Here is a 24,969-nt window from a genome sequence, read left to right as displayed (position 1 = left end):
GGAAATCATGAATCACATACAATAAGCAATTCTAAGATCAGCACGAGTTAGACTTCCTTGGATTAATTAGGTTTTCTTATCATAAATGTTATATATGTTGGCATTTTTCATCATTCACCTGACATTAAAAATTAAATTACTTATTATATTAAGTATTTTTATGAAGCTCTGAGTATAGTATTTAAAAGTAATTAGATAGCATTTGAAATTTAAAGATGTCTCCTCCAGGGATTAAATGACATCAAAACAAAATATCTTTGCTGACTGAATGATAAAGAATAAGGTGTTAAAAGTTACAAAGGGATAATATTGATTTTAACTAAAAATTTTAAACTCTGGCCTGACCAGGCGTGGAACAATGGATAGAGCATTGGAATGGGACACAGAGGACCCAGGTTTGAAAACCTGAGGTCGCTGGCTTGAGTGTGAGATCATAGACATGACCCCATGGTCGCTGGCTTGAGCCCAAAAGGTTGCTGGCTTGAACCCCAAGGTCACTGGCTTGAGCAAGGGGTCACTAGCTCTGCTGTAGCCCCCCGGTCAAGGCACATATTAGAAAGCAATCAATGAACAACTAAGGAGCTGCATCGAAGAATTGATGCTTTTCATCTCTCTTACTTCCTGTCTGTCTGCCACTATCTGTCCTTCTGTCTCTGTCAAAAAAACCAAATAAATAAAATAAAAACTTTAAACTCTGAAGTTCAACTTGTTTAAGCTACACATAATAAATATTTAGATACTTACGATTTTCTCCTCTGCAGTGAGGACACCCTCTACGGCCACTATCTGGTATTGTTTATGCTTTAAATTCCCCACAAATTTCCGAAGTTGCTTGAGGTTGCTAGCCTCCACGTCTTGCGTTAATAGTTTCTGCATTTCTCGAGAAGGACATCCAGGATCAAATATTAGTAAACATAATGTTCGGTTTTTTCTCTCTTCAATTCCAACAACTGTTCGACTGTGACCTATCAAAACATAATAGCTATAAATACAGATAAGGCTTCATTACAAAACATTCTCTACTGTGCCCTACGTATTAGTTTTTCTTACCTAATCCCTTGATTCTTCCTATTCAATGTAAGTATCTCAAATGAAAGGATTTGAAATTTACCTACACTAAAACAAAGCTAATGGTTCTAAAAGATAAACAAAAGTAAATTTATACAGGGTGGATGGAGCAAAAGCAAGTTTATAGTTGTGAGTATATGAAAGTTTGTTCTTGTATTATTATTTATTAATATTGTATTATTTTCCATATGAACTGTAAAACTACTTTTGTCCCACCCTGTATGTACAGTACTAGACCTTCAATAGGGGGGAGGCTTACTATTTATTGCTTATATTCCTAAATGATGAAATTCCTAACATTTACTTTTCTTTATTCCAAATCATCCATTCAACCACATTTATCAAATATCCACGTGCCAGGCACTCCTGCAAGAAGTTAGTGATACAGAAGCGAACAAAACAAACACCCCTGTCTTCTGGAGCTTACATTATAATGGGAAGAAATACTCTATCAACAAGTTAAGTAAGTATATATTATGCTATATAAAAAAATAAAGCAGGGAAGAAACATCAGCAGCACCCTGGCCAGGGAGCTCAGTTGCTTATAGCACTGTCTCGATATGCCAAAGTTGTTAGATCCCTTGTAGGGCACTTAAAAGAATCAAGGAATGAATGCACAGGGAAGTAGATTAATAAAAGAAAAAAAAGATAAAAATGCCAGTTGTGGGAGTTGGGTTAATGAGATGAAATCTTAAGTAAGGTGGTCGGGAAAGGCCTTATTGAAGTGACACATGGGTAAAGACCTGAACAAAATAAGGGATAAACAATAAATGAAGAGGGAACTAGGCAGCCCTGAAGACAGCAAGGATATCATCTTTCATTACTTACAAATATAACTAAGAAAATCAGACATACTATGTCACAATACTCCCCTCCTCTCCATTATCAGAATCTTAACCTGTCCTAAAGCAAAAGCCAATTTGTTGTATTATAAAGAGACTGTCTTACAAGTTACACTTATTATCTATGAGTTATACTAACCTTGATGCTGCAGATAGAGAGGGGGTTTAGATGTACATACTACTTTTGGACCTCCTTCTCTCTCTAAAGAATAATAGTTCAATATCCATTCAAATAAGCGAGGGTGCGTACCCAAAGGACCAGTGGACTTGTGAAAATCCACAATATGGCACCTATAATAAAATTGACAAAATAATTATTTAGAGAATATTTTAAAAATTATTTTCATTAGTGGAGTTATGAAATATAAAAATTTCTTAGTTTAGAATTCTATTTCATCATTATTTTACAAAATAAAAAATGCAAATTTTAGTATTTATATGGAAAACTTATTTTTTAAAATTTATTTTTTAATTTATTAGATGACATGGTTCACCAAACCACACGTTTCAAGTGTACAACTCAATATAATGCCATCTACATACCACATATACCTTAAACTTATGACTAGGAAAACTGTCATTTTTATGAGGAAATAATTATTTAATAATATCATAAGGTTGATGACAGAGTTAAAAGTTACAAAGATTTTCTGATATAAAATCTCCATGAATAGTAGATGAGGATCATACTTGATCTTAAAGTCATCTACATATAGCCTGAGACACAGCCTTTTATTTTTAAGACTCTTAAACTGATAAACAGAAGCTGACTTTTAATTTTAATACCTCAATAGCCATTCACATCTATCAAAAAGATCCTGAATATTTTTCCTGTCATCTCTCTCAAATTCCAACAATAAACAAGAAAAGAATACCTATTACAAATCAGAAAGAAATCTTAATGTAATCTGATCTATTAATATATACATCTCTCTGTCTCCTATTTGGCACCAGAGCCTGGTGGTATTGTTTCCTCAAGAGGAAATAAAATTATTTTAACCAGAGCACTGTTTACACTCTTCAACAATTATTTCTTTTAAAAGGTCAGGTATAAACAAAAGCAATTAAAAGCTTTATTTTCACTTTAAAGTATAGCACAGATATCCTGTCCTTGTGCATCTTGGCAAAAAAATCTCCAAATACACCCAAATGTAATGGTTGCTACCTCTAACTTCAGTAAGCTTAATGTTGATAATTTTCAAACTGATTACTACTGAGCTTTAAATGGTGAAATAAAGTTTTGGATAATTGTTAAAAATAGAACAATGCTTTTGGATTAGTAGTTGACTGCATGTTTATTTTTAGAATGTGAAGTAGAAAACAGAGTATAATTTATAGAGCACAAAGGAAGACATTTAAGTAACTAGTAAATAAATTTAAATTTTTGTAATAAAGGCTTTATTGAAAGAAAGACCAAACTATTTCAGGTACCAAAGAAAAAAGCTAGATATATCAGGTATTTTAGATGGAAACTTTCCTTAACATTGGAAAACATGATATAGTATATATAGTATGAATGGGTATATTGGTAAAAAGAAAAAAAGGAAAAAGAAATTGAGAGCATAAAAATAGTGCTTTCAAATTAAAGAAAGTTATTATACACACATTAGTATTTTTATTTAAAATTAAAAACGTATCTTAACCTCTAAACCTAATCAATTAATATGGTAGGAATGCTGTAAAATACTGGCTAAATTACCTAGGAACAAACAAAAGAAAGTACGAAGTCATGAAGCTTAAGGCAAACAAAATAATACTGAAGAAAATGATTTAAACACCCAAGGATGGGGAGAATGGGAACAGATAAGAAACAGCCACACAGGCCCTGGCTAGTTGGCTCAGTGGTAGAGCGTTGGCTGGCCTGTGGAAGTCCTGGGTTCGATTCCTGGCCAGAGCACACAGGATAGGCACCCGTCTGCTTCTCCACCCTTCTCCCTCTCTGTCCTCTTTCTCTCTCTCTTCCCCTCCTGCAGCCAAGGCTCCACTGGAGCAAATGCTGGCTCAGGCACTGAGGATGGCTCCGTGGCCTCCACCTCAGGCACTAGAATGGCTCCGGTTGCAATGGAGCAACACCCCAGATGGGCAGAGCATTGCCCCCTGGTGGGCATGCCGGGTGGATCCCAGTTGGGCATATGCAGGAATCTGTCTCTCTGCCTCCCTGCTTCTCACTTCAGAAAAAAAAGAAAAAGAAACTGCCACACAATTCTGAAACATGGAGAGCCACATACATATGCCAAGAAATAAGACAATTGTCTTAAAACCCCAGAGAAACTGAGAGTTTAGAGGCACAAGGTGTTGGGGATAGTAGTGGGGATAAAAATAGGAGATTAAATAAGTTTTCATTAAGAAGGAAAATCACTCCTCACACCCCCTACCCCCAAAGGCAGGAGCTGGAGCAGAAGACTGGAGAACTCTTCTCTGAATGGCATCTGAGACTAGATCTCTCTCTGTACCAATACTGGAAAGTTCCCCAACCAAACAGCAAGTTTAAGACCCCTAAATGAAGTCTGCTAAGCTGCAAACTCCATGCAATCCTACAGGACCTCCAATCAAGCTTTTTAGATGAATTGAGGGTGAATAGGTGGGAGATATAAGGAATGCAATAGACAATGTCTAAAACCGATAAACTAAGAGAAAGCCATGAAAGCATATTATTTAAGAACAATGAAAAGTGACCACTGCCTCTGAGAAACAGAACTTGGGAATAGAGAGGAGCATGAGATGGAGAATGAGTTGTTGTTGTTCATTATAAACCCTTTAGAGCTACTTAAAGTTTATTTTTAACTGTTTCCTATCAAAGGATAGAAAAACAAAAACACAGAAATAATAAACCTCCCAGATATGACAATAATATTAACTTAGTTTTTAAGGTACATACTTTACCCTTAGGGAGGTCAGGAGTGTATAGATCTCACATGCTCCGATCCAGGCCTTTGTTCCCTGTAACCTGTTATTAAGTTGACAGGCACCCTGAGGATCAAAACCTTCCCTCCACGCATCTTCAATCAGAGACTGAATTTTTGGAATACAAGGAACTGACATACCTAAAATCATACAAGCAAACATGTTACATGACAGTTCCTAAAGTGCTGAATAATATATCATTTGTCAGTACAGCATTTACTCTACAGTAACCTAAAACACTGTTTTTTGTTTGTTTGTTTTTGGAATTTTTATTTTTATTTATTTTTAATTTTTTAAATAATTTTATTTTAAAACACTGTTTTTAAAAGTTATTCTTGGTATCCTCTATTGTATCAGTTTCTCTTCCTCTAACCAGAAATCAGGTTTTTAATGTAAATATCCACCAAAGTATTTCTTCATCAAAGCCATTAATTGTTTCTAGTATACATTATTCATGTACAGCATTTACTCTAGAAGAATCTACAATGTAGTTTCTAAGAGTTATTCCTGACATTTCCTATTGTATCAGATTCTCTTCCTCTAACCAGAACACAGGTTATTAATGTAAATATCCACCAAAATACTTCTTCATTAAAGTCATTAATTGAGCCCACTATATATTAATCCACTCTATATCATATGTACATTATCAGATGACAAGTTCAGAGTATTGTATTTCACATACCTTTCAAGCAATCATCATAAGCATCATTTTGTAATAATGATGACAGGAGCATCTGGAAATTTCTGTAACCACAACCCCAACCTTTGTCACCAAAGGATGAATGGAAGTGATCCACTACTGTAGAGAGCCACACATGCCTCACATCTGGGGCAGCATTCTGATAGTACCTATGAAGTGCTTCAATAATTCCTAAAGTAGAAGCAAGATTTGGAAGAATTAGTTCTCTTTTTATGGCTAATATCAATCTGTCCGTCAAGCGCCACATCTAAATCTGTCAATTCCATCTTCTTTATCTTTTTCTTTCAATTAGCAACAATCGCACCTCGGATAAACCTCATTGGCTACAACACCACCACTACACAAAGCTCTTCTTTATCTTTTTGTGAATATAGCCTAGTTCACGTCCCGGTTTGCCATTGTATCAATCACTTCTAAAGTTCAAGGCAGCTTTTCAAAAGGATATAGTCTATTATAGGGCCATGTTCTGTAATCTTTACAGTTACATATTTTTAGTTATATATAAGGTAGTGGCTCTATAGTAACTCTACAATATATGCACAAATAGAAATTAAAGAATGACACAAATTAAGAACAAATGGAAGTTCTAATATTTTCTTCCTGTATACCCTAATGAATCATATTACATATTTCCTGGATCTTCTATTCCACATAGAAATCTTTTTTACATGGAGACCCTTAGAGAAGTAGAGAAAGTATAAATTCACTGAGTGGTGCTGAGATAAATAAGCAATAAGAAATTTAAGTATTGTTATAAATAAAGGGAAAATATTTGACTCATACCTTCTTTTCCTCTCTGCCTCCCTCTTTGTCTCTCACACATATATAGGTACAAATATATTCCAAGTGGATTAAAGCTTAAATATGAAAAGCAAAGTATAAATATTTAAAGAAAATATAAAGAAATATATTTATGGTATCAAAGATGGGGAGGTGTTTCAACATGAGACCTAGGATACAAATAAAGGGAAAGATGGAGAAATTTAATTATATTCAAATTTAAAACTCTGTCTAAAGACACCATGTACAAAATATTAAAAACTGGAACTACCTTATGTTCCAGTGATTCTACTTCTGGGTACATAGCTAAAGAAACCTAAAACACTACTTTGAAAGATTAAGTATTTGAAAGAATATACGCACCCCTATGTTCATTGTAGTGTTACTTACAATAAACAAAATATGGAAATAACCCAAGTGCTCATCAAGAGATGAGCAGATGAAAAAGCTGTGATAACATATATATAATAAAATATTACTCAGCTATAAAAAATGAAACCTTATCATTTGTAATAACATGGATGGGCCTAGAAGATATTAAGCTAAGTGAAATAAGTCATTCAGAGAAAAACAAATACCACACAATTTCATTTGTATGTGGAATCTTTTTTTTTTTTTTTTGTATTTTTCTGAAGCTGGAAACGGGGAGAGACAGTCAGATAGACTCCCGCATGCGCCCAACCGGGATCCACCCGGCACGCCCACTAGGGGCGACACTCTGCCCACCAGGGGGCGATGCTCTGCCCCTCCGGGGCGTCGCTCTGCCGAGACCAGAGCCACTCTAGCGCCTGGGGCAGAGGCCAAGGAGCCATCCCCAGCGCCCGGGCCATCTTTGCTCCAATGGAGCCTTGGCTGCGGGAGGGGAAGAGAGAGACAGAGAGGAAGGAGGGGTTGGGGGTGGAGAAGCAAATGAACGCTTCTCCTATGTGCCCTGGCCGGGAATCGAACCCGGGTCCCCCGCACGCCAGGCCGACGCTCTACCGCTGAGCCAACCGGCCAGGGCCTGTATGTGGAATCTAAAGGGCAAAAATAAACCATCAAAACTGACACAGACTCATAGACACAGAGAATAAACTGATGGTTACCAAAGGGGAGAGACTTAGTGGACTAAGTGAGAAAGGTAAAGGGATCAAGAAGTACAAATTGGTAGTTATAAAATAGTCACAGGGATGTAAAATGCTGTATAGGGAATATAATCAAAGACATTGTAATAACTATGTATGGTGTCAGGTGGGCACTTCAAATATTAGAGAAAACACTTTGTAAAGTATGATTGTCTAATCACTATGCTATACCCCTGAAACTAATACAAAGTAACACTGAATATAAAATGTAATTCCAAAATAAAATTTAAAAAATAAACCTATCATATACAAAATTTAAAGGCAAAATTATATACTTGAAGAAAATAGTTACACCCCATAAAATCAACAAATTAGAATCCTGACTACTTAAAGGATTCCCAAAAATTAATAAGAAAAAGAAAATCCAACAGAAGAACAAAAAATGAATGGAATAGGTTATTCTGAAGAAACGTCAGGAGTAATCAAGGCAAGGCATATTAAGACATGTATTATCTCATACTCTATTAAATAACAGAAATTATAAAGTATCATCATAAAAAGTATGAGTGAGAATACTGATGCAAATGTAGATTACGATCACTATGGAAAACAATTCCTTAATAACTTTAACAAAGTTAAGCATGCACATGTCCTTTATTTAGTACTGTATTTCCAGTTCTGAATAATATGAAAGAAACCCTTAAAGGAGACATGTTTATAATTAAAGAGTGAAAAACTGAAAACAAGCCCAAATGCTTGTCAACATGAAAACAGATAAGTGAGTTTTGCATCATTCATACAAGGAAATACTATCCAGCAGTAAAAATGGACAGCTATAAGAGTCAATATATTTCGGCAAATCAAATTAGAGTATACATATTATATACCAATTTGTATGTAATTTAAATGTAATCTATTACCTATTGTTTATGGAAAGCTACATATACGGTAAAGTATGAAAACATATGGGAGTGATAAATACTAACTTCAGTAAAATGGTTTCCTCTGTGGAGGAGAAAGGATTAAAGCCAGAGAGAGCATACAGGAGATTTAACACACATAGGAAATGTTTTACAGCTTTAAAACATTAAGATTCAAAAAACATGGGTGATGGAAACAAAACTCTTTCCATATAATTTTTCTTTTACTACACTAATAGATATATTATTTAAAACATAGGGGAAAAAAGGCATTTTTTTCGAGCAAGACAAATCTGCTTGTATATACTAGCTGGGCCAATAACTAGCTATGTAACTGCACCTTGGGAAAGAAACTTAACCTAAGTCACAATTACCTCACCAAGAAAAATGTAACAGCACATAAGAGAATGTTTGTATTGAGAATAAATTATATCTTATTAAAGTATAAAGATCTTAGTGTCTAAAACTGTATTAAACAATAGGATAGCCATTGTCTACAGATGGCTATCGAGTGCTTGAAATGTGGCTTGCCTCCTTCGAGATGTTCTGTAAATTTTAAAATACATACAAAATTTTGAAGAATGTACCAAGACTGCAAAATATCTCATTAATAGATTTTAATATGGGTTACTTGTTGAAATAATATGAACCCAATAGATTTAAAATTATTAAAATTAATTTTACATTGCCCTTTTTATTTTTCTAATGGGATTACTGAAAATTTTAAATTATATATGTAGCCCGTTTTTATTTCTATTAGGTGACATTGGTCTAGTGATAGGCAAACTGCAGCTCATGAGCCACATGCAGCTCTTTGGCCCCTTGAGTGCGGCTCTTCCACAAAACACCATATGCGGGCACTACCTCAATAAGGACTGTACCTACCTATATAGTTTAAGTTTAAAAAATATGGCTCTCAAAAGAAATTTCAATTGTTGTACTGTTGATATTTAACTGTTGTTGACTAATGAGTTTGCCGACCACTGGTCTAGAACATAGTAAACACTTAAAAGTTTTTTTAAAAGGTTCTTTTTCAACACAAGTGTTGGCGAGGGTGTGGGGAAAAGGGAACCTTCCTGCATTGTTGGTAGGAATGCAGATTGGTGCGGCCACTGTGGAAAGAATGGAGTACCTCAAAAAATTAAAAATGAAACTGCCTTATGACCCAGTGATTTGACTTCTGGAAATTTATCCAAAGGAACCCAAAACACCAATTTGAAAGAATATATGCACACCTATGTTTACTGCAAAGTTATTTACAATAGTCAAAATTTGGAATTAGCTAAAGTGCCCATCAGTAGATAAGTGGATAAAAAAGCTGTGGTACATTTATACAATGGAATACTATGCAGCCATAAAAAGGAAATCTTACCTTCCACAACAGCGTGGATGGACCTGGGGGGCATTATGCTAAGTAAAATAAGCCAGTCAGATAAAGACAAGTTCCATATGATTCCACTCATATGTGGAATCTAATGAATGAAACTGACCAAATAGCGACAGACTCATACATATAGAGCAGGCTGACAGTTGCTGGGGTAGGCTGGGTGAAGGGGGTGGAGGGATTGAACCAAAAAGAGAAGAAAATTCATGAACACGGACAACAGTGTGGCAACTGTGGGGGGAGGAGGGCATAGTGGGAATAAATAGTGATGGCCGAAGGCTTGACTTGGGGGTGAACACACAATACGGTGTACAGAGATGTGTTATAGAATTGGGCACCTATTACCTGTATAATTATGCAAATCAGGGTCACCCCAACAAAATCAGTTAAAAATGTGCTGGTACATTTTCAAATATGAAGTAAATTAACACTAGAAAAGTAAATATTTTTAAGTGAATTATTTACTGTAAAAACAGAAATTTAGAAGTTTCAAAACAACATATTAGTAAAAACTATTTGAACATAGTCTCACCTAAAACTATACAAACTGTGGATTATGAAAATTCAGCAAATTTCAAGTAACCCTGATCACATCAGTGATATACAGAATAGTAATACTATGATCTTGATGTTTCAGTACTTACCAGAAGTTTTTGTTTTTCCATCATCAATACCAAGAGCTAGTGATTCCATCATATCAGCTTTTCTTCTGTGAAATTCCGATGGATGCATTCTCCCACTGTTCACTTCTCTCTCCATACTCTGTAGCTGCTGCTGTCTGTACCCTCCAGAATTATCTAAACCATATTGTCGCTATTGAACATAAAAACAAGTAACTTAATTTTTATGTCCCTTTACCTCAGTGAAGAAGGAAACTTACCACTATTTTATTTACCTGGATAACACATTTTGAAACATTCTGGTTTATACACTTTTATAAAAGTCAACTTAAAGATTTTTATGAAAAATCACACACACACAAAATCTCTGAGTTAGTAATAGCCTTTCTCCATAAGCAACCATTGTGACAAGAGAATTGCATTCTTTGCAGCAGGGAAAATAAGGAATCTTGTCTTTGTACTAAATGCAGGTGAAAGACAGATAAGTTCTGAACATACTGCTAATTTTTTTCAGAGAAACCTGTCAGTACTTGTTATTGTAGGCTAGTCTACAAAGGCCTACTTAGTTCAGAATTCATTCTACATAGTAAGTGAACTGTTTTTGCACAATGAACAATCAATCTCAAATAAGATGTATAAAACCACCTTTTTGGAAAAAGTTCTGAGAGCTAAATTAACTAACTTGCAAAGTTACATAAGGCAAGATGACTTGGGAAAAGCCAATTATTGTTCTCTCTTGAATCCTGGTGGGAAAATATTTTGCAAGTAAATGAATCACAAACGAGAAAAACAGTCTAAAATAGATATTCCAAAATAAGAATTAAATTTCCTCATACATGCCATATGTAAGATGTCTGAGAAAAAAGTCAGAGGTCTGATAAATTTGGGAAAATTATGATATGCACAATGCATGTTAGTATACACAGGGGTCCTCGGGTTAGAACAGTCTCAACATACAACATTTCACGTTTACGACATTCACTCCCATAAAACTTTAAAAAATTGAGTTGTGTTTTGGTTCCCATTGACGGTGTACTTATGTTTTGGTTCCCATTGACGGTGTACATGACTACATGGGCGAACTAGTTCAGTTGCACGCAGTGGAAGAATACTCCATACTGCGTATCCTAGCTCATGTAATGGGATTAGCCTCTATGACCCACTATCTCCAGCACCTTCTGCAGGTTCTATTACCTCTCCAGCTTCCTCTTCCCAATAGGTCACTCTCTCCCACCTTGTAACGCCCCTTCCAGTGTGCAAGCCAACCACAGGAATAAAGGTCAGAAATTTTTTAACACTCATTGGTAATTTTTCTGTTACTACAGTACAGTGTATACAGTACATTATATTTATGTCCTTTCCTTTTTCTGTGACTTAGTTGTGTTTTTATGTCCTAGATTATGATTTTACAACTGCAGCAGGATAGGCAAGTGACTTAGACTAGGGTGTGCTTCCACTTATAGTAAAACTCAGGTTACAGCACTGTCTTAGGAATGGAACTGTGTCATAACCCGAGGGACCCCCTGTAAAAGGATCTGATAATCTGGAAGTATATAACCCGTCAGTTTATTTTATTTTTCAGTTACAGTTTACATTTACCATTATTTTGTATTAGCTTCAGATGTAGAGAATAGTGGTGAGACAATCAGTATACTTTATAAAGTACCCATCTGGCACCACATTTTTAATTATTACAGTATTATTAACTATTCCCTATGATGTACTTTGCATCTCTGTGACTGTTTTTTTTTTTTTTTTTTTTTTTTTTTTTTTTTTTAACAGAGGCAGAGATAGACAGGGACAGACAGACAGTAACGGAGAGAGATGAGAAGCATCAATCATCAGTTTCTCATTGTGCGTTGCAACTTCTTAGTTGTTCATTGATTGCTTTCTCACATGTGCCTTGACCGCGGGCCTTCAGCAGACCGAGTAACCCCCTGCTGGAGCCAGCGACCTTGGGTCCAAGTTGGTGAGCTCTTTGCTCAAGCCAGATGAGCCCGCGCTCAAGCTGGCGACCTCGGGGTCTCGAACCTGGGTCCTTCCGCATCACAGTCCGACGCTCTATCCACTGCGCCACCACCTGGTCAGGCTCTGTGACTGTTTTGAACAACCAATTTTTACTTAATCCTTTCATCGTTTTCACTCAGTCCCCCAACCTCGCTCTCCTTTGGCTATCATCAGTCTGTTCTCTGTATCTGTGAGTCTGTTATTGTTTGTTTATTCTGTTCTTTAGTCCACACAAAAGTGAAATCATATGGTATTTGTCTTTCTCTTAATGACTTACTTCACTTCATGTAAGACCCTCTAGGTGCATCAATGCAGTCACAAATGGTAAGATTTCATACTTTTTATGGCTCAGTAATATTCTATTATATGTATGTACTACTGTTTTTTTATCCACTGATACACTGATGGGCACTTGGGTTGCTTCTCTATCTTGTTTATTGTAAGTACCACTCCAATGAACATAGGTGTTATGAATTTCTTTATTACAAAGACTGGAGAATTCTAAGAACTTTGTGATTCTTCTATTATGTCCTAATTTTAATTGAGTTTGTACCAACTGATGTAATGCTTCAACCTATAACAGTTACTGCTCAACCTATATCAATATCAGACATTACCTGACAAGCTGGAGGCCATGAGGATTCAGAATCAGACTGTAAAGGTTGCAAAGCCAAAGAAATGAAATTACAAAGAGACCAAACAGAGAGAGGAATAGTGTTTCCTTGTTGATAAGTATGCCGTAAAGCTTTCATTACTTGGTTCCAGGTTTTTAAACTTAAAGCAGCCTTTCCTTGTGGCTGAAACCAGTAACAATGCTTCCATATTATTTTTAATTAATAACTTAATATTTTTACTTTTATTTTGAACAGTTATACCAGACCCTTTTGCTTGCAGTAGTTTCATGTGCTGGGTCTCTATTGATGAGGAATTGGCGTGAGAATTTCCCATTACTCTGCCTCCCAAAGGTTTTGCTTACCTACCGAGCGGTCTTATACCCCCTTCGGTCTGATGATCCCAAGACTGCAACCTCTGACCTCTTCGAGCCCCTGTTCGTGGGATTGTGCCCCACATTGGGCACCAGATGTTACGAATTTCTTTATGGTTCAAACTCGTGAGGCAAAAGACACACCAGATTCAAATAAATGGGCAGAGGGCTGAAACTCTTAGGCAGATTCAGCCCCGAGAAACTGCACCACTGCATATTTATTGAGTTCCAAAAGCCACAGCTCAACAGATAAAACTAGAAAGTTACACATGCCTTTTCCCCCATCTGTTTCATCCCCAACCCTGCACGTCTATTGTTTCTTTCATGAACAAGGACACAAGAAGAGTCAGAGTCCCAGAGCTTATCAATCACAAAGGACATCTGGTTCTTGGAGGCATTCCTCCAGAATCCTGCGTACATGCATTCAAGTAACCCAGGCCAAGGTCTCCCCATGGCTAACATACTCCAAGATCTCGTCTCCAAGTAACCCCTGCTCTGCAGTTAACTGCCCTTTATATTGGTGCAGGGTCATCTCCTACGAGGGTGTATATAGTCTTTTGAATTAGTGTTTTGGGTTTCTTCAGATATATATATTCAGAAGTGGAATTGCTGGGTTTGAGGCAGTTCCATTTTTAATTTTTTGAGGACTGCTTTCCGTAGTGGCTGCACCAAAATATTGTACAATCCCTCCCACAGTGTACAAAGGTTGCCTTTTCTCTACTTCATCAACACTTGTTTGATTTACTGATGATAGCCACCTCACCTGATAGTTGTGAGATGATATTTTATTGTGGTTTTAGTTTGAATTACTCTGATGATTAGTGACGCTGAGCATCTTTTCATGTCTGTTGATAGATGTATGTCCTCTTTAGGAAAGTGTCTATTCAGGTCCTATGCCCATTATTTAAGTGAATTTTTTTTGGTGTATTGAGTTGTATAAGGTCTTTATAAATTTTTTATATAAACCTCTTTAACTGAATACTTACAAATCTACTTGATTATAACATTTTTCATCTACATATTGTCCTATTAAGACATAGAAAAAAACACTAAAAAACTCTGAGTATTACTAGCACAGATAACATCATAGTCCACTATAAATTAGAATTAAAAAAAAATGAAAAAATCTATTAAAAATTTAGATGCATTAAAAATATACTAGATGTTGTTTCTTTTGTTGAACAGATATCACCCCCTACCCTAACATAAACAAAGTTTCAAATATCATCAAAGTTTCCATTAAAAATGGTTCTTCATAAATGTCTGAACTGCAACCACTAAAAGAATTTAAGACTCAGATAGGAGACAGTAATTGTCAATTTCTTTTTTTTTATATAATTTTTTTATAATTTTTAATTTTTTATTCATTTTAGAAAGGAGAGAGAGAGAGGAGAGAGAGAGAGAGAAGGGGGGAGGAGCAGGAAGCATCAACTCCCATATGTGCCTTGACCAGGCAAGCCCAGGGTTTCGAACCGGCGACCTCAGCATTTCCAGGTCGACACTTTATCCACTGCGCCACCACAGGTCAGGCCTGAATTTCTTTTTTTAATTACCCATAGAAACATTTAAATTATGAGTCTCATTTTCTTAATTTGCCCCCTCAATTTAACATAGGCTCAAATCCAGGCTTTTCATTAAATGATGCCTGATCCTGAGCAAGTTAAACTACTTAAGCACTTTTTGTCTCCATTTCCTCATTTGTAAAAACTAAAGTATGAAAGTTTAAAATAATGTCTTCATAGAGTTGCTGTGAAGATTTTGGGTTATTATATACAACTTGCTTACACTAGTATATGACCGAATGAGTACTTACAAATGGTGGCTGTTATAAACTATAAAATATATATTAAGCCTGACCAGGCGGTAATGCAGTGGATGGAGCGCCAAACTGGGATGCGGAGGACCCAGGTTCGAGACCTCGAGGTCGCCAGCTTGAGCGCGGGCTCATCTGGTTTGAGCAAAGCTCACCAGCTTGGATCCAAGGTCGCTGGCTCGAGCAAGGCGTTACTTGGTCTGCTGAAGGCCCGTGGTCAAGGCACATATGAGGAAGCAATCAATGAACAACAACTAAGGTGTTGCAGTGAAAAACTGATGATTGATGCTTCTCATCTCTTTGTTTCTATCTGTCCCTATCTATCCGTCTCTCTGACTCTCTCTGTCCCTGTAAAAAATAAATAAAATTAAAAAAATATATATATATTAAAAAATATTTAGTATAAGGACAAAAATAGTAGGCTGAAGTCTTGACAGCATGTCTGATAATAAGAATTCTACCAAACCAAAATATAATTGTTATAATCTGTGTACCTGCAGCTTCTGAAATTCTTCCCTTTCTTGTCTTGATTCTTCAGATCTCCTCTTTCTGTCTTCCTCTTGTTGAAGCCGGTGAGCCAATTCTAGATCTCTAGAACATTGGACTCTATCCATACCTATTAGAAATTTTTAGTATTTAGAATAAAATAACTACTGAAATCAAAGCTTACTTATTATATCTTAATATATATTTTAAAAAATGGGTTAAATGCTATTACTTTGCCATTTGTCAATGCCTATGATGTCATAGAAACAGAATACAAATCTGGCAGAATTTAAATTACCGTTTAAATCACTAATAGTTACTGAGTGTTTCGGCTATGAAGAGGACTTTTTATTAATTATCTCATTTTGATCCTTATGACAACTTTAAGATAGGTATTATCTTCTGAAGAAGTTCAAACTTAGAGAAATTAATTAACACCCTTTATTATTGTTCCTTATTAACACCAATCAAGTAACACTGGTTTTTAAAAAGAATACTGGGATGGGGGAAAGAGCATAAAAATATGTTTGCAAAATGTAGCTATTAGATCGCACAGGTATTAATTACAGTCTGGCCCCCAGCAAGCAGTACAACTTTGCACCATCTTTTCCTGTTTCCTCTCTCTCCAGTGTACCACAGATCATTAGCCAATGGCTTCTGGCCAGCATCTTCTCTTTTTGACCTTCCAATTTGGTGGCTTAATTATGTATCTGAATATTATTTCTTTTCTTTCAAATCTCTCAGCCTCCATTACATCTTCCTATGTAATCGCCACTTCTATTGTTGGGAGATATGCTAGTCACACTGATTCTTAGTGTACAGTGATATACTCAGATCACCTTTTCCTGTCAAAACCCATTATAGGCTTACAGACTAATTTATGCACCCATACAAAGCCTACCAAAAACAAAGTAAGATTTATCAGATGTCCAGCTTCAGAGGGCTATTTTTCACAGTAGTTAGTAAACAACTAACAGAGTAGAAAACTGTTCCATCTTTGCTATAGTAATTCTCATTTTGGGATTAGTCTGAACAAGCAATTAATGTTGTCTGTCCATGGAAATATTGACTGGTCCTAGGATCACTGACACTGGACACTTAAGGCCACTGCATTAACATGTACCTTAAAACAGTGGTTCCCAACCTTTTTTGAGCCATGGACCAGTTTAATGTCAGAAAATATTTTCACTGACCGGTCTTTAGGGTGGGACACATAAATGTATCATGTGACCGAGACAAGCGTCAAAGAGTGAATCTTAGAAGAATGTAACAGAGGGAATCTGGTCATTTTTAAATCTAAAACATCATTCAGACTTAAATATAAATAAAATGGAAATAATGTAAGTTATTTATTCTTTCTCTGAGGACCGGTACCAAATGGCCCACGGACTGGTACGGGTCCGCGGCCCGGGGCTTGGGGACCACTGCCTTAAAAAACTGAAATCCATTAGAACACAATTGGTTTCTCTTAGGGTCTACTTTATGTTTTGTTTCAGTGGAACTGTACAACTCATACAGGATTTTTCTACTTCTGAGTCACTATATTTTTTAACACCACATTAAAAAAAATAGGGGACAGAGGAAAACTTCTATAGAGTCACTTATAAAACTAGTAAATGGTAATGTAAGAAGCTGGAAAGGCACTTGAAAAACTTTTTAGTCACATAGTTCACATTCTTTTTAAAACTTAGGTGTACCTTATAGCAGCTTCATAGATCACCAACAATTCTGGCTGACCAAAATACTAAAATGGTTATTTCTAGCTGCTGAAAAAATGGCCTCAAGTTACAAATCAAACAGATTTTAAAAACTGCACAGTATTTCATTGTCTTCTAAATATCGTTACTCTGGGGCAAAACTCTGGATGCATGTCTCTAGTTCAGTTGTTGGTCACAATAGCTTATTGTTCAGTATTTTTCAGTGAAAAAAACTTTTAAAAAGTTGGAACTTGATTAGAATTCTTTAAAGGGACAGATTTGTTTATTTATTTATTTATTTATTTAATTATCATTTTTTTGACAGATTTGTTTGTAATCAGTATAGCTTTATGACCCTCCCATCATTAATCTAAAAACTAGATATATGTCCTAGGAAGTGGAAATTAAATAATGACACTCTTATTTTTAAACATATAAACATACCTTGTCTAAAGCTGCTTTCTTCCAAATGCAAGTCAACATGTTCCTGGAGAATATGGTAATTTGTACAGATGAGCCCACACATAGGGCAGTCATACAGTGGTTGGTCACAGTCTGTATTAGAGATATAATTCACTTGGTTTTATTTTTAAAACTTTGAGATTTTCATCCCAAGTCAAAGGCTGTTTTGGTTTCATGCCAAAATTTCCTACCACTTATGTTGAGTGTTTGAGTGTTCTTTCTACATGAGGATTTGAAGCCATAGTTTGGATGATATAAATTAGACATGCTTCAGCACACTCTTTTCCTACTTCATCTTTTTTATTTTTAACCTGCGCAGAGGAGGTTTTCCCAGTCACTGTTAAATTTAAAATCAAAAAGGAAAAATTTGATGCAGCATATGAACTTTCATTTTAGAGAAGAACTTGGAAATGTTTAGTTATATTATCTACAGGATAATATAAGCTACAGAGCGTACCAAGGTAAGCTAAAACTCTAACCATGTTTCTCTCAGTCTGGGGATATAACTGACATACATACAGCACTGTATAGGATTAAGGTATACAGCATAATGACTTGATTTATACATATTGTGAAATGATTATTAGAATAAGTTTAGTCAGTATCCATCATATTATATAGAAACAAGAAAAAAAAAGTTATTTTCCTTGTGATGAGACCTTTTTGGATTTACTCTATTAGCAACTTTCAAATATACCATACAACAGTACTAGCTAAAGTCATCCTTGTTGTACACGACACCCTCAAACTTATAACTGGAAGTTTGTACCTTTGGCCTCCTATATCTAATCTTGTCACCATTTCACCCCTGCCTCTGGTAATCACAAATCAAATAACTGTTTCTGTACATTTGGTTGTTTTTTTATTTTTTAGATTCCACATATAAGTGAGGCTGTACACTACTTATTTTTTGTCTGACTTATTCACTTAGTTTAATGCCAGCAAGGCCCATCCATGTAGACACAGATGGCGAGATTTCCTTCTTTTTATGGCTGAGTAATATTCCACTGTATATATACACCACATCTACTATCCACTAACCTTGTTAAATACATAAAAGCTCTTTTAGTTGAAGTTAAAGCTATTTTTCTATCTCTCGGGTCAAGATGGAAGACTGAGCATAAGCACAAACCTTTCTTACCACTATAATAAAATATTAATAACAAACATTAAGATTTGTAGTCAAAACAAGAAAAGGAGAAAGGAAAATTTAAATGGTAAGTAGGGGACAGTCTAGATATGGACATTGGGTTAAATTCTCAGCACTCTCCAAACTAAGTGGTGAGATGCAGAATTCAAGCCTTCAGTATAAAGCTAGGAACTGGGATCATTCTACCTGTGGGGAGCAGGAAATCAAAGAGTGGGATCCATCAACCAGTACAGCAGGCAGAGAGGTGCAGTTTGTTCAGGACTGAAGTAGTACTTCTGCAAGATTAGGCATCAAAGAGGAACTCAGCTACACAGAGTGAAAGCACTAAGCAATCCATACACTTAATGTTTGGTTTGAAAGTAGAGAAACTAAGTTCAGAAAGTAAATGAGACTGCTGTTAATTTCTGTAGACGAAATTAATGTGACTGGTTAAGTTTTAGTTAGATCAGGTGACTTTAAAACTGAATGAACTAAGTCAACCTGACATGTTTGATCAGAGGTAGCAATCAAGTCTTAAAATTAGTTGATATATTCTATAGTGGTGAAAATGGGAACTAAGGTATTGAGCTATCTACTGATGTCCTCTCCACGGTGAAATTTACTCAAAAGAAGAAATGAATTCAAAACTTTGACAAGTACTTTGATACAGACAAGACTGTTTTGGAGCTGAAGATCCACTAAACACTTTAGAAATTGGAACTGTAGAGATTCTAATAGTTTATGAAAATCTGGATATCCATTGTCAAGGCAGAGAAGAGGAGAAAATTCTCTACTTGTAGAACATGAGAAGTATAAACTCCATTGCACAGACAGGACAGAAACGAGCTGACTGAGAACAAGCCACTGTTGGAATAGTCTGCTAACTATAAAAAATTTAAGCTACACTGAAAACTGTCACAGATAATTCACAATAAGCACCCCAGTTTTTTTAGAGGTATCTTTCAGTACCAAGTAGATTTCCAGGGAATGCAATACCAAGGAGGAAACTAATTCTTTTTATGTTGATGAATACCAGGTAGTTTTCATGGGTCCTGCAAAACGTGCTTCACTCTCCAGCACCCAACCCAAGGACCATAGCCTTTGTGGAATCCAAACAGATCCCTACCTTACAACTGGAACGTTTCCACAATTTAACTGACGAGCATTCCACATTGAAAACAAAACAAAACAAAATCAACCCTAACTTTACATTTTAGTTTGTCCTGGAGTTAGCACAGCAGCCTACAACCAAGTTCCTAAATGCCACTTTGGACTAATTTAAAAAGAAATCCAGTTTTAATTTTTCTTTCATGGTGAAATTGGTTACTCTTTATTTTATGCGGGAGGGGGGAGATATTTTTAATTTCATACATAAAGCAAAAATACATTCGGTGCTGTGAATCTTCAAAAGCTATCAGATCTAACATCACAAGAAAAAGAAATGCTAGAGATAAAACAACAACAAAAAATGCCCCAGCAGACGTATTTGGTGGGCTCATGAGTAGGTTGGACATGACTAAAGAATGTTTGAACTTGATTATATGATAAGAGATATTTCCAAACTGAATAGAGAGAAAAAGATAAAGAAAAAACAACAAAATATTCAAGAAAAGCTTAAAAATCAACAATGAGAAAACTAAAAACTAGATTAAAATATGGGCCAATAACCTTAACAGACACCTCATCAAAGATAAACAGATAGTAAGCATATGAAAAGAGATATTCATATATTAGGGAATTTGCAGATTAAAACTACTACTACACACATACTAGAATGGCCAAAATCTGGAACACTGACCCCTGACAGCACCAAATGCTGGCAAGAACTGAAATCATCAACGTGTTCTCTGATCATAATAGAATTAAACTAGAACTCAATAAGGAAAAATCAGAGTCCAAGACAGTCCACATGACATTGGGCCGGTGTTGTATTTCTCCTCAGAAAGACAATAAAACTACTCACAGTGTAGCTGAAATTTATTATCTGCATCCAAATTCATTTCCATTATTGCATTTTTATATTGCAACAACTGAAAAGAAAATGTTACAGATATAAACTGATTTTCAAAACACAGTTGGAATAATCTGATTTACAAACCTACTTTTAGGACTCTACATGTTAAACTGAGATTAGTGTTACTGGTTATATAAAATGAACACTTTACCTTCTACTGGAGTGTCTAAAAGATTGGCATGCTTTGTTTTCACATGAGTTTCCATATCTTGAGAACAATCTTCTATTTTTCCACAGAATGGACATTCAGGAGGACTATACGTTGTGTCATAAATGGATCCTTTTCTTTTGGACAGGTCACACTGTTTTCCTCTACTTTTCAGTAATTTTCTAGAATCAGTCAAGTTCTTTGAATAAAAGTCTTTATGTTTTAAAGCACCATCCTTAGGAAGGCTTTGAGCTAAAACTTTCGGATTACTAGATGCACAAGCTGAATGAATACTTGAATTAACTTCCGTTCTACACTGTTGGGTGTTGTCTTTCTTATTATCTGATGTTCCATACTGTATTGTATCGATCCTCTCAAAGTTTCTTTGTAGTTCATTTTGCTCAAAATGAGCCGTTTCAATATGAAAACACATTTCATCATAATTCACACCTGACAACTTGCAAAAGGGACATACAACTTCATTTTCCATGTGAACAATTAGTAGATGAGCCTTCATGTCTGATTCTGAGGTTACTGTTTCACCACAAATATCACAAGAAAGCATGGCACATCAGGTAGCTAGAAAAGAACACAATATTAAGTTAGAAAGTGAGAGTTGAAAAAATGTATTTTATAAAATGATTTGGAACAATTAAATTTATTTAATCCTGGATTATTTAGATGAAGACATTGTTAATGAACTTATTGTTTCTCAAATATACAAAATTACTAAATCTCAACCAAAATTTCCCTACTGTATTTCAATTTTATGATTTTCATAAAACAAAGGCAATAATAATAATGCAAATTAAAATAATTTTTTTGAGAGTGAGAGACATGAAGGGAGAGAGGGGGTGAGAAATATTAACTTGTGGGTGGAGCACAGAGCGCATTCCTAGCAGCTGTGGCTGATGCAATGCTGTGAGAATACTCCAGTACCTGAAACCCTACTGGGCACACCCAGGAAGAAAGCTCACCCGCTATAAGGAAGTGACTTAGCGCCAACCACACAGCTCCCTGATCTTTCCAGCCATTGGCTATGAAGTACACGCTGTAACACCCTAGTGGATCTGCGTCACTGAACCTGGTCCCCGGAGTTGAGTCTTTGCGACTCCATCGTCCTCACCCCTGATGGGCCTTGTCCACATTAACTCACAGTTGCTTTCACTTTAGTTGTATACTGATTGCTTCTTGTACATTCCTTGACCAGGGCTGAGTCAGTGTCCCCTTGCTCAAGCCACTAACCTTGGGCTTTTCACAACAATGACCTTTTTGGCCTCAAGCTGGTGAGCTTTGAGATTGTGTGGCCGATTCCCCAACTCAAGCCAGCTATCCCATGCTGACGAGCCCACCCTCAGAGCTGGTGACCTCAGGGCTTTGAACCAGTGACCCCAGCATTCTAGGTTGTCACTTTACCCACTGTGTCATCACTAGTCAGGAAAAATAATTTTTTTTTCGAATATTACAAAAAGTGTGGTTTGAGGTAGAGAAAAAAAAATAACATCTACAAAATCATCCAGGCAAGATAAATCAGAGAAGAGAATACAAAGGAAACTTACTGTGGCAAGCATAGGACTACAGGCCAGGCACAGACGGCCACCAGCGCGGAAAGCCCCAAGTGCCTGGCAGTGGGCAGAACTGGGAAAACAAAGACCTCGCCCCCAGGGTGACCTTTCCTCCCTTAGTTGGTCATACGGTTTTGACCCCGATTTCATATCACTGGTCAGGGATTCAGACCCTCTCCTGACCTTTCCTCCCCTGGCATATTGCTAGTCATGTGATTTTAGACCCCCATAGAGGAGGAACAAACAAGGGGCCAGAGAATAGTGCTTAGGCATTATTAACCCCTAGAGCCTCACTCGTGTTTCAGCTCTGGGCTCAGAAAATCTGCAAAACTCAGAAAAAGGGAAGGCAGGCTTACCTCTTGACTATTGATCACCTGCCCTGGAACTGATCAACCTCTTGACTATTGATCACCTGCCCTAGAACTGATCAATCAGTGGAAACCAAGAACCTAAAAGAACACACTTGTAAAGCTAATAGATCTTCTATTGAGACCTTCCCCTGAGACCTCCTCTAAAAATCCCCACCCTTAAAATTCCTTAGGACTGGAGCATGTCTGTTAATTTCCCTTACCCCCTCTCTTTCTCCTAAGCTCAGGACCTCAGGAGACCTGCAACCAGATGAGCAGTGGGCAGAGGCAGCTCGTCCAGAGCTAAGCCCCTGAACCCCTCTCCAAGGTCTCTGACTTTCTTCCTGCCCGGCCAATGAATTCTTCCTTTACTTGCTGCACTTTGTGTCTTGATTAAATTCTTTCTCTCAAGAAAACAAGAAATGAGGAGACAGTAGTCTGCTGCTGTAAATTATCAACTGATGTATCCAAATACAGAAACTTAAAAGGTAACAATGGGGAAGGTAAACACATCTTAACAACCGCAGTTAACACTTAAAGCGCTTTATAAATATCAAACTAATTTAAGTATCATTATTACTCTACATTATTATTCTTTGGGGGGGGTATTTTCGAAATTAGAAGCGGGGAGGCAGACTGACTCCCGCCCGGGATCCACCCGGCATGCCCACCAGGGGGCGTTCCTCCATTGCCCCCGGAGCCATTCTAGCGCCTGAGGTGGAGGCCATAGAGCCATCCTCAGCACAGGGGCCAACTTTGCTCCAATGGAGCCTTGGAAGACAGAGGGATAGAGAGAAAGGAGAGGAGGAAGGGTGGAGAAGCAGATGGGCGCTTCTCCTGTGTGCCCTAGACAGAAATCGAACCCGGGACTTCCCCACGCCCGGTCGACACTCTACCACTGAGCCAACTACATTATTATTCTAGCTCAGATATGTCACCACAGCCATAAAATGGTTAGCCAAAGCGCTAAGCCAGTCACCCAAGGCTGTACTCTCACTCCAAAGAACAGAAATAGAATGAGTACAGCAGAAAAGAACACCCATTCCAGAGTCAAGAAAACTGGATTATAACCTCAGGTTTCATAATTTTGGGTAAAACATCTCATCTCTTTGAGGTTCGGTCTACAAAATAAGTTGAACTAGATCAGTAATCACTTTTGAGTTTTGTGGACTACTAAAGTATACACTAGTTACCGACAAAAGGCGATTTTGATAAATAATTTTTTTAAAAGGCAGTCACTGCCACAACTTTCCCATTGCAGACCATCGTTCGGCTAAGGGCTATTTTAAAATAAACAGGAGAAGGGGAAGGAAAGTGAAAACAGTCTCCGGTTTAGGAGAGTCCCCCGAGCGCCCAGGAAAGAACACGGCTCCACACCCGGCACGCTGAGCTCCCACGCACTCTGGGGAGCGCTGTTACGGTGACAGGTGCTGGGGGGACATGGTGAGAAAGGCCACAAGGGCCAGAAGCAGCCGGGCCGTCAGCCCGGGTCCGCACCAAAGTCGCGAGCAGGCACTGGAAACCAGCTCAGATACTAACCGGTCAACGCTCGGGGCCTGGGAAGTGAGGGCTGGGGCCGCCAGTTCCTACCGGCCGGTGATCCGGCCGCCGCCCCGCTGCCCTCGGCCGGGCGTCCTCTGCGGCCCGGCGGCGGAACCGGTGTGGCCGCCCGCGGGGTGCGTGCGCGGCGCTGATGACCTTCCCGGCCTCCAAGGCGAGAGCAGGTCCTCTCTTCACCCAGAGATTCAGTGAGCGGAGAACAGAACCGGCGACAACAGGCTCCGGCACCACATTCAAACAAGCGTTTCCTCTGGCTCCCGGAAGGGACGGGATCCCAACCTGCCCTGCCCCACGCCGGGCGGGGCTGTAGTGCATTCTGGGAGTTGTAGTCACATTTACATCCTCCCAGGAGGGTTCCGACTTGTATCTTACTGGGAAAGAGTAGATTTTGAGTCTTTATGAATGAAAGGGTAGGTCCTGGAGCATTATACGAGGTCATAGCACCCATTGTCTAGGGCCTGAGTAGCAGTC

General features: G+C 37.4%; 1 protein-coding gene and 1 pseudogene across 5 annotated transcripts in view; both read right to left on the bottom strand.

Moving 5' to 3' along the window:
* Window positions 1-24,741, bottom strand: part of ZUP1 (zinc finger containing ubiquitin peptidase 1) — a 28,883-nt gene extending 4,142 nt beyond the window's left edge. Inside the window, exons 1-9 of one of the 5 annotated variants that reach the window (XM_066373404.1) lie at window positions 24,478-24,741; window positions 21,030-21,605; window positions 17,718-17,828; window positions 15,585-15,706; window positions 10,310-10,478; window positions 5,500-5,688; window positions 4,789-4,954; window positions 2,050-2,201; window positions 745-965 (exon numbers count right to left, since the gene is read on the bottom strand). In XM_066373404.1, coding sequence (XP_066229501.1) covers window positions 745-965; window positions 2,050-2,201; window positions 4,789-4,954; window positions 5,500-5,688; window positions 10,310-10,478; window positions 15,585-15,706; window positions 17,718-17,828; window positions 21,030-21,591 — 1,692 coding nt within the window. In that variant the 5' untranslated portion in view covers window positions 21,592-21,605; window positions 24,478-24,741. Of the gene's footprint in view, window positions 1-744; window positions 983-2,049; window positions 2,202-4,788; window positions 4,955-5,499; window positions 5,689-10,309; window positions 10,479-15,584; window positions 15,707-17,717; window positions 17,829-20,827; window positions 20,869-21,029; window positions 21,606-24,477 lie in introns of those variants that run through there. The other 4 variants (XM_066373405.1, XM_066373407.1, XM_066373406.1 and 1 more) reach the window with 4 other exon arrangements.
* On the bottom strand, window positions 5,794-5,866 carry LOC136401841 (U4 spliceosomal RNA; annotated as a pseudogene).
* Window positions 24,742-24,969: the final 228 nt, after the last annotated feature.

The sequence above is a fragment of the Saccopteryx leptura genome, chromosome 3 (assembly GCF_036850995.1).
Source record: "Saccopteryx leptura isolate mSacLep1 chromosome 3, mSacLep1_pri_phased_curated, whole genome shotgun sequence".
NCBI lineage: Eukaryota > Metazoa > Chordata > Mammalia > Chiroptera > Emballonuridae > Saccopteryx > Saccopteryx leptura.
Note: the sequence above shows the minus strand (reverse complement) of the source record. Positions and strands in the feature narration are given on the sequence as shown.